The 10,796-nt window shown below is 38.5% G+C and overlaps 1 protein-coding gene across 1 annotated transcript; it reads left to right on the top strand.

Annotated features, from left to right (window-relative positions):
• Positions 1-6,484: 6,484 nt before the first annotated feature.
• On the top strand, positions 6,485-9,526 carry LOC307165630 (potassium voltage-gated channel subfamily A member 2). The gene is made up of 2 exons (XM_079883461.1): positions 6,485-6,566; positions 7,800-9,526. The coding sequence occupies exon 2, from the start codon at positions 7,938-7,940 to the stop codon at positions 9,414-9,416; it is 1,479 nt and encodes a 492-aa protein (XP_079739587.1). The 5' UTR covers positions 6,485-6,566; positions 7,800-7,937; the 3' UTR covers positions 9,417-9,526.
• The last annotated feature ends 1,270 nt before the right edge of the window (positions 9,527-10,796 follow it).

Genomic DNA, 10,796 nt, shown 5'->3' with positions numbered 1-10,796 from the left:
TTTTTTTTTTGTATCATTATTTGTAAAGGTGATTCACAAAAGATTCACACAATGATTTTATCATCATAAATTTAAGGCAGTGCAATAAATTCTCTTTTTAATGAAACGCAATTTAATGATGAATTTCTTATTACATAAATTAGATTTTATTTTATTTTTTGCATTACAGTAATGAGAATTTGGGTGAAAAATGTGCCTAATCATAATGCAAAAATAATGTCATAATGCAACCACCAAAAAAAACTTAATTTTCCTTATTGTCCTATTGATTCTATTGATTTTTGGGTGAAATATGACTCGGTTTGAAATGATTCACTCTACTAATCTTGGTCTGGCCATTGGACTTTCCGTTGCAAGTTAATACAAACTTTAAGGGCAGTTCCTTATAATGGCTCTACATCAAAAATAAAATAAAAATTGTTAACATGGAATTGGTTTTTCCATGGTGTCACAGACAGTGGTATTTATGGCTGTGCAGCTGAACAAGAAATGGAGTGTGAAATTAAAGGGAGACTCCGGGAGCACATTAGAGGTCTGCCCTTGAGGATACTGTACACTTAGAGAACAGAGCAAAGACTTTATAATCCATGAGGTCCAAAGTTAAAAGAAAAAAAAACTTGACTTGAAATAAAGGTTTGTGGTCCTATAATGTACCACAGGAACAGAAGGTCAATACTGACCAATACAATAACAGATAAAGGGGGAAATAGCTTATAAGATGAGAAAAGTGAAGGTCAGTTAAAGGAAGCTCTTCAAAATGGTTTAATAGGGAGCCTTTACTCACTCCTGTCTTTTAGAAGTGAACAGTTTTGTGCTCTGGTTCAGTTTTCTGGTTGGGCATTTGCTTACTGGCCCAAGATAAAAGAACCCACCTCCAGGTCTCTGATGTCATGGTCCGTAGATGCGGCTCGGGTCTACCCTTCAATTGTTTTATTATCTGGCAAGCAAAAATAAGGTAAAGTCAATCTGAATGCTTGGACAAGGTATTATTATTGGATGATTTGAGGTATTATTCACGTCCATAGCAAAAAAAAAAAGATTACATGCCAATGCTTAACACTTAGATTTAGAAGTTTGTTCAAATCACTAACCATAAGAATGAGAAAACAGGGTAAATAATTGGTAATTAAATGGATAGTTCACCCAAAAATTAAAATTCTCTCATTAATTACTCACCCTCATGTCGTTCCAAACCCGTAAGACTTTTGTTCATCTTCAGAACACAAATTAAGATCTTTTTGATGAAATCTGAGAGCTTTCTGTCCCTCCATTGACAGCTACGCAACTACCACTGTGACGCTTCAAAAGTTCATTAAGAGATCGTAGAACTAATCCATATGAATTGAGCAGTTTAGTCCAAATCTTCTGAAGAGACTCGATCGCTTTATATGATGAACAGATTGAATTTAGGCTTTTATTCACATATAAACTATCAACTCACACATCATTTGTGGTAAACGGAAGCTCAAGCATGTTCGCTTGACGTGCGAGAACCAATGAGATTCATTCTCGTGTTATGCAGCATGATAGAGCTTCAGCAAGAACCAATGAGATTCATTCTCGTGTTATGCAGCATGATAGAGCTTCAGCAAGAACCAATGAGATTCATTCTCGTGTTACGCAAAATGATTGAGCTTCAGCAAGAACCAATGAGGTTTGTTCTCGTGTGTCAAGCATGTTCGGTTGTGCTTCTGTTCGCTGATCAATGTTTAAATGTGAATAAAAGTCTAAATTCAATCTGTTCATCAGTTCATCATCATAAAGCAATCGAGTCTCTTCAGAAAATTTGGACTAAACCACTCAATTCATATGGATTAGTTCTACGATCTCTTAATGAACTTTTTAAGGCGTCAAAGTGGTAGTTGCGTAGCTGTCAATGGAGGGACAGAAAGCTCTCAGATTTCATCAAAAAGATTTGATGAACAAAAGTCTTACGGGTTTGGAACAACATGCGGTGAGTAATAAATAACAGAATTTTCATTTCTGGGTGAACTATCCCTTTAAATGCAATCATCTTACTGCATGAGGATGTCCATTAAATACTGAGTCATGGCTCTTTCTTTCCGCTTCAGTTGTGGATCACTTAGAAAACCCTGCAAGCGTGATATCACATCTGTGGCCCAAAGCCAGTGATTCCTCATGTCTGTGTGATGTCATCACAGCTCTCATCCCCTCCAATCTGTCTGTAGAGGGGCTCTAGGTGCCTGTCGCCATAGTAACAAGAGGACCACCATCCAATGATGGCAGAATGAGACTGTATCTGTATACTTTGGCTTTCATAATCTAGTTTTAGTCACAAAATTGTGTCTTGATCATATGAATAGGTGACTGCACATAGTTTTATATCATCGTGTTTGTAATATGCATGGGATCAAGACAAATAATTATTAATTATGCAAGATTTGTTTCTTTTCTCCATTACACGCAGTTAAACAAGTTGTAATGTCATTGTCCGTATCTGTATGGGGGTGTGTCGCTGCAGGTTGGGATGGATCTGCTGCAGTGAGAAAGTGACCTTGAGCTGATTCTGGGTTCTGGATTCCTGCCACTATCTGCAACCTCCTGGCTCAAACTCAAGCAGTGCTGAAAAACAATGAAGAATCACTCAGACTCTTAAGATTTATGTCATGATTCATTATAAAACTCAAGTTAAATGTGCATGCTGAAATATTTTTTTGTTTTGGCAACAAACACAAAGAAACCTGCTGTGTCACCCTAGTGACTCGAGTCTTTTGAATCAATTTACCAAAAGATTGTTCAGATTTGTGCACTGATTCAGTGACCATTTCTACAGATTAAAGACCTTTACGTTAGCAGGTAGTCTTTCATTTGTTGTCCGAGTTTACGTAATACGTTTTATTGAATTGATTCATTAAAAAAAACACTGTACAAATCCACTTAAAGTGATAGTTCACCAAAAAATGAAAATTCTATCATTTACTCACCCTCAAGTTGTTTCAAACCTGTATCAAATTATTTTTCTTCTGCTGAACACAAAAAGAAGATATTTTGAAGAATATGGATAACCAAACAGTTCATAGACCCCATTGACTTCCATAGTATAGAAAAAATAATAATACTATGGAAGTCAATGGGGTCCATCAACTGTTTGGTTATCCATATTCTTCAAAATATCTTCTTTTGTGTTCAGAAGAAGACATAAACTCGTACAGGTTTTGAACGACTTGAGGGTGAGTAAATGATGACAGAATTTTCATTTTCAGGTGAACTATCCCTTTAAGCAGAAACTTAAGTAAAGTGTTTAAGCATCATAAGCATCTTCCAAAAAATGTACAACAAAGCAGATCTTTCATTTTTCCTCAGTTGTGTGAACTGACAAGCCACATGATTTAGTAGTTCGCTCAGATGATTGGCTACTATTACTGTTATCACATTCAAATCAGAGTGATTTTACATAATCTAATCTTTTAAAGTTCCCCTGTGGTGAAAATCAAGTTTTTAATGTTGTTTATATGTCTACGTGGTGTTTTTAATATGCTTTAAGACAAACTATGTGCAAATGCATAAGTCAACCCAACTGCACCACATGCAGACAGGATATAGAGCAATTTTAATAGCCTTAAAAGCTTTTCCTTACCACCACTCTTAACTCAACTGCTATAGCCTAGATCGACTGCATTGTCCCTTGTGACTGAACTTGTATATTTTTGTGACCGTGAAAGGGCTTCTAGATTGACCCAGGATCAATGGGGCTTCGCTCACGCTTGCGTCTCCTCTCTTTGGCCAGTCTTAAACACATCTCACCCAAGCACAGAATTACACGAACCTCTCAGTTTTAATTAAAACGTGAGATAATGCAAGGCGAAGTGCATGCACACTCCTTTATATTGGCTCTCTCATGAATAATGGCTCAGCCGTCAGAGAGATTTCCTGAACATGTGTGCATGATTGACATGCAGGCTCTGGCTATAAAACAAACAGCGATGAGCCTGTCACAAACCCCTCAGCACAATTTGTATGCAAAATCATCCCTCGAAAGCACAGAGAATTCAACCAATGCGGTAAAGGAAATTAAACTGATATCAAATAACAAATCATTAATTCGCAATGCAATCTATAGGTTGATCATTTGTAAATCAAATGTGGAATGCAACAAATTTAAATTAATGAATCAAATTTCACAGTGAAGTGAATCCAGTTTTGCTGCATGAGCTGTAACCACTCTAGGGAAGAAAAAGGTCCCTTACTGATTTACCACTGCAGCAAATGGCCAAATCTGTTCCTTTTGTTAGCAGTAAGACAATTTGTATGTATTGTTTTCTGTCAGTGGTTTCCATGCCTCAACCTTCATATCCGATCAGTGTAAAAATGCCTCTGCTTCATGGATAGACAGAAAGGTCAAAATAGCTGTTCGGAATACAATTTCTGCATTATATAAGTATGCATATTGTGCATATAGCCTATAAAGATTTACAACATTCGTGGAATACATGGATACCTACAGTATCACATCTGTGCATAATTGCATATACTGTAAACAATTCCACAATTGGGCAGGTATAGTTTGAAGTATGCAGTAAACAGTACACTATTCCATTTAGTTATTTCACTGACATCAAAAAATGGTACATAAGGTAGGCTATATACACTATATATACAATTGGACGTCCTACTTATCTGATACACTGCATAGGCTACCATCTAGGGAAAAACACAAATGGAGACAAATTTTTTTTAAAAGCATCATATTTGGCCACTAGCAACTGTGAGAGACAACAACAAAACAACGAGCACGTATTGTCTTATAGAATATCAATATACATTTCACGTTATTTTTCCGTAAAAAATGTATAGCATTTTGACAGTGCGGGTCGTGGAAACACCATGCGTGACGCGTCCCCTTTAAACTGCCCACTCTGCGGATAAAGTGAGGAGTGGTAGCGCGGACTGTAATCCAAGAGTCTTTTGGTATGCACAGCAACGATTGACTGCAGATTCCATTTAACGCTTTAACTAGCTGACTAATGGCTTGTTGTGTGAACATAATGATACAACTACTGAGACGTCGGCAAGCGAGGTAGACGGACAGGTAGGAAGAGATTCGAGATGTCTGTCGCTGCAGACTTCTTATGTTTAATGTTTTGCATCTGTTCCCATGTCAACATGACAACGTGATAGAATTTGCGTTTTTCCTGTATTACAATCATTTTTAAAAGTGGTCAGGTGCAGCTGGTTCATTTAGGGTTATTTTTCTACTATATCTCTAACCCTTGATTCAACCTAATGATTGATTAGCCTAAGTCAAATGAAAAACAAAATTGGTTTGAATAAAACTATTAATATACAAATTAAGGATACCAGACAACACATTTTTACAGTGATTGTGTCATCACTTGTCATTAAGAGATGATGCTACAATATTAATAATTTATTTTAGATTGGTTCATGGTTCAGTGATGTAAAAACACAATTCATACAGACAATTACTTAAACACCTCTTTTATGAACATTCAGTCTCTAAGTTAATGGTCATTTAGAGATTATTATGCAGTTTAAAGAAGAAAAAACAATTTAAAAAACTGTCCGGGAGGGGGGGGGGGGGGGAGGGGGGGTGCTCAAGCCTGAAAATATTGTCATATTCTTTTATAATTATTAGCAATTTGGGGGAAAGCTGTAAAAGGGAAATGTGTTCTAATATTACTTGGAAAAACGTTTGTCTCCCAAATCAAAGTCAGTGGGGTCTAACCAACTTTGTCATGTGACAAAAAATAAATAAATAACATTTTGTTCAGATCAAAAACTTCTTGCCTATTCATATATATACAGTATATATATATATGGTTACACTTTATTGGTGACATAGTTGCATTGTACTTACTCAAATAAGTACTGATTAATATTAATTAACTACATTTATTACATATGGTGTTAAGGTTATCTGTCTATCTATATATTGGTACTGAAATAGGTTTGAAACCTTTTTTGTAAATCACGTATTGAAGAAAAAAATTCTTATCTCAGACATACTTTGTCACTGACCCTCATAAGTTGCGCAATTATCAGTAGTTTCATAAAGAGCATTCCCATTAATGTAACATATTGCCTGCCTAATTAATGGATGTGATCACTGAAAGACCATTACTTACTTGCAGGACAAGCCTGACCTGTGCCTTCTGCAAATGTTTCACATTCACCTCTACTGTCGTTTGTTGCAACCTGTCTAGCAAAGACTGTGGCGACCTGCTTAATGCCTCCTTAATGTGGAATGAAGAGACCGCCCTTCCTTTGCATCATATGCTTTTTTCCTGTTCTTTCCTCCGTGTCCTTCTCAAACAACCTGCGGTGAGGAAGCTTTGGGGTAGATGAGGACACAACCGCATACTGTACCTCTCTGCCCCTCCTCCCTGCCTGCCCCGTTATGCACAATACGCCGGTGTGCCGAGAGCTACAGCGGACAGTAGCAGTCAGGATTTAAGGAATCAGATGAGTTTGCCGTTTTCATCGGTCACACAGGCGCCGGATTGCTATCCTCACTTCGAGAAGGCTGTCGTGACTTCTGGGAACCTGAGGAACCACAGGGGTGATTTAGAAGTTTATTCAAGCAGGTAAAATGTCTCAGTTCTGATTATGTACTCTGGACTATTGAATATATGGAAGCTTTATTATTCTTTTATTTGCTATGTGTATGTCTGTTTCATTATCAGAGTAAAAAGAAAGAGGGACCACCAAGTCTTATTTAACCTAAAATGTATTTTCTTGCAGTTTAATATTTCATAGGCTGCTTCTGCTGAATATTTTAAAGCATGCTGGCACCGTTTGGGACGAGCAACATTCCAGCAAATATGTACGAACAGCACGGCATATGCGGTTCTTTGAATGTTCGGGTATTTCATGGAAAAGGAGGAGAAAGGGATGGGACACACACGCTTGCACACGCTGTATGGATGCAGCATAGTTATGTAGGATGTGCATGTCTCATAGAGAAGGGCCTCTTTTATGTGACAGCACTGTGAGAGATGCAGTTTTATGTCAATGGATATTTGTCCATTGCCGAACACCAGACAGAACTGACACGGCTTGACGCAGAGTTTCATTATATTGTGGTTCTTTAAGAAGACCAAGGAACTGCTTCGCATGTGAATGTATAACTATGTAGAACATGCTGTTCTATATAAATTGTGCGCTATATTTTTAGATCTTCTTTTGCCTACGCTTTGCAATTTTTTATGGCATGTGTGGTATCTCTTATGATTACTATACTAGGGACATACTTGTATTATGATAAACATAATTCATAAAAAAATGCAGAAGATTTACCCGTTTCAGTACAAGAAACGTCATCATAAACATTTTATCCCTTACTTCTCTTAGTTCTTTTTTCCTTTAGAGTGAAAGTAGGCAAAGTCCAATGCAGCATATAGAGGAAAAAAACGACTAAATATTAAATGTATAAAAACACTTATTTTAAAATTAAAATGATTTAGAATTGTAATGTTTCGCACCCTTTTTTTAAACACTGGCGCATGACACATTATCAGAAAGTGTATCACTTTACCTGCGTTCACCCTTCTTTTGTTGCAGACAGCCTTTATACACTGTAAAAAAAAAGTTACTGCCTTCAATTTTTAGTTCAATTAACTTGGATGTTTAAGTCATTTCAACTTAAATGACATTAAACTGACTTAAAAAATTAGTTGAATCTTGTATAACTTATTGCTTAACTTATTTTAATTAGTTAAAGCACTGTAAAAACATATATTGTATAACTTTTTATCCTATATTTTTTTACAGGGAAACAATATTAAAGATATCCGCATGTTGTCTTTGTTTTCTTTCAGTCGACCCATCCAGTAGCACGCTGTGGCCCTTAGTGCTCTACGGTGTCAAGCCCCCTTCTGTGTGGATTCCCACCCTGCATTTTCCCATCCTGTGGTGCCCTGCCTCGGTGAAAAGTGCAGGCCTCACCCTCCTGCATTATGACTGTGGCCACGGGCGACCCCTCAGATGAGGCGGCAGCACACCCTGGTCTTCCTCAGGACTATGACCCCGGAACGGAGCAGGACTGCTGTGAGCGAGTGGTCATCAACATCTCGGGTCTGCGTTTCGAGACACAGCTCAAGACCCTTTTGCAATTCCCAGAAACATTACTGGGGGACCCCAAGAAGCGCATGAGGTACTTTGACCCTCTAAGAAACGAGTATTTTTTTGATAGAAACCGACCTAGCTTTGACGCCATCCTCTATTATTATCAATCGGGCGGAAGGTTGCGGAGACCCGCCAATGTCACTTTGGACGTGTTCTCGGAAGAGATCCGTTTTTATGAGCTCGGAGATGAAGCGATTGAGATATTCAGGGAGGACGAGGGTTTTATCAAGGAGGAGGAAAGGCCGTTGCCTGAAAATGAGTTTCAGAAGCAGGTCTGGTTGCTGTTTGAGTATCCAGAAAGTTCTGGGCCAGCCAGGATTATAGCGATCATATCAGTCATGGTCATCCTTATCTCCATTGTCAGCTTCTGCCTGGAAACCTTGCCCATCTTCCACAGCGATGAGGAGGAGACGCAGACAGTCCCCATTGCCGGTGGTAACTTCACAACCATTTACACATCCAACTACTTCACAGACCCTTTCTTCATTCTAGAGACGCTATGCATCATCTGGTTCTCCTTCGAGTTCTTGGTGCGCTTTTTTGCCTGCCCTAGTAAAGCCAGCTTCTTTGTGAACATAATGAACATGATTGATGTGGTGGCCATCATTCCTTACTTCATTACACTGGGAACGGAGCTGGCGGAGAAGGGAGTGGAAGAGGTGCCGCAAGGGCAACAAGCCATGTCTCTTGCCATTCTGAGGGTTATAAGACTCGTACGAGTCTTCAGAATCTTCAAACTTTCCCGTCACTCAAAAGGACTTCAGATTCTTGGCCAAACACTCAAAGCCAGCATGAGAGAATTAGGTTTACTCATCTTCTTCCTCTTCATCGGAGTTATCCTCTTTTCTAGCGCTGTCTACTTCGCAGAAGCTGACGAACCCGAGTCGCAGTTCTACAGCATCCCGGATGCCTTCTGGTGGGCTGTGGTTACAATGACAACCGTTGGTTATGGAGATATGGTGCCCACAACCATTGGAGGAAAAATTGTAGGCTCTCTCTGTGCCATCGCTGGCGTCTTGACCATTGCCCTTCCAGTGCCCGTCATCGTCTCAAACTTCAACTACTTCTACCATCGAGAAACAGAAGGTGAAGAGCAAGCACAGTATCTCCAGGTTAGCAAAGTCGATTCCCAAGAAGAGCTGAAGGGAAGTCGAAGTGGATCCACCATCAGCAAGTCCGACTACATTGAGATCCAAGAAGGTGTCAACAACAGCAACGAGGACATTCAGGACGAGAACCTCAAGACAGCCAATTGCACTTTAGCCAATACAAATTATGTTAATATCAAAAAAATGCTGACAGATGTCTAGTCATTTGGGGAGCAGGTCCAACTTAATTTAGAATTTAAAAAGGACTAGTAAACAGTGTTCGAAGGAGGATTGTTATTAACATGAGATTTCTGATCTCCAATACCTCATTGAAACCGTACATCCAAATCCATCCACAATCCAAGTATTCATCAGTGTTCGCATGGAGTCATCTGCATCATCCAACACCTTATCCGGAGCAGGAGCCAAGTATTTATCTGGAACTGTGGAACACAAATAAACAGCACATGAGTGTCATATTTCAGTCAACATCTTACTCTCAAAGCCAAGCTTCGCCAAAGAAACGTCATTTGTGTGCTTCATCTGCTGTTAAAAAGGTTTGCCGTCACACGCAGTTCACGTATATGATACAAAGAATACTCACAGAAGTTTCATCCACTCTGATGCTGCTTGTTAAGAACACCAATATTCACATAGAGTCAAGACGGTTGTCTATTATTTTAGTGTTATTACAGTGATCAGCTGGGAATGTCATTGAAGCGGCCTGCTTCTGTGTCGACAGTTGTGTGTGGATCCAAAATACATATGTATGGACAACACTTGTATCTACTCCTTGATTATCCTTCTGCAAAGCTTTTGAAGACAAGATGAATGTCTCTATGTGTCATATTTTGTTATTTTTAGTCTACAGTGTCTGTGTCCACTGTTGTTCAACGGCTTTTCTTTTCTCATCTCATATCACCTTTTAACCATTTTTATTTGCAGTTCTTCAGGATAAAGAGCATACAGAAAATGCTAAATGAAAAATAAGCAAAATAACACCCTAGTGCCACAGAAAAAAAAAAGCTTGATGTATTGTGTGTAAGAGGATACTGTTCAGTGTATATATTCTGCGAGCTGCAGAGATAGTCCAAAATGTAGTTGATATTCAAATAACTTTGCCACTTAATGAGCCATATTGTAGTTCACACTTTAATGTCCCCAAGCACATTTGTAGCAATGATGTCAGATTATTTTTAATCACTGGTTTGTCTATCGTCTTGAAAAAATTTTCAGGTGTTGATAAGAGTGTGTTAGATGTTTTGTCTTTTCTTTTACTTGGCTTGGATCGAGAAAAAACACTGGTATTATAGTGTTGCATGGCCTCAATCCTCAATCCTAATGGCATGGATTTTCAGCTCAAGAGAAAGTGATATACAGAAACTTAGCTAGATATTGCGACAATATGTATCTTGCTCTGTAAATAATACATATATACAGGATCATCTATTTTTATCTGTTTTATTGTGATCCAAAGGTGCTTTTTTCAGGTTTTGTTTTGCAAGTGAATCTATAAAAAGACACTCAGCATTGCATTTGGACAGACAGTGCAGCATTAGGGCATTGATTGCTGGGACATTGATTGTCTTAGTTTCAGGTGAC

Source organism: Squalius cephalus (genome assembly GCF_949319135.1).
Source record: "Squalius cephalus genome assembly, chromosome: 10".
Lineage (NCBI taxonomy): Eukaryota > Metazoa > Chordata > Actinopteri > Cypriniformes > Leuciscidae > Squalius > Squalius cephalus.
Note: the sequence above shows the minus strand (reverse complement) of the source record. Positions and strands in the feature narration are given on the sequence as shown.

Excerpts from the sequence above, each read along its gene's own strand:
- LOC307165630 (XM_079883461.1), top strand. The coding sequence starts at position 7,938 with ATGACTGTGGCCACGGGCGACCCCTCAGATGAGGCGGCAGCACACCCT.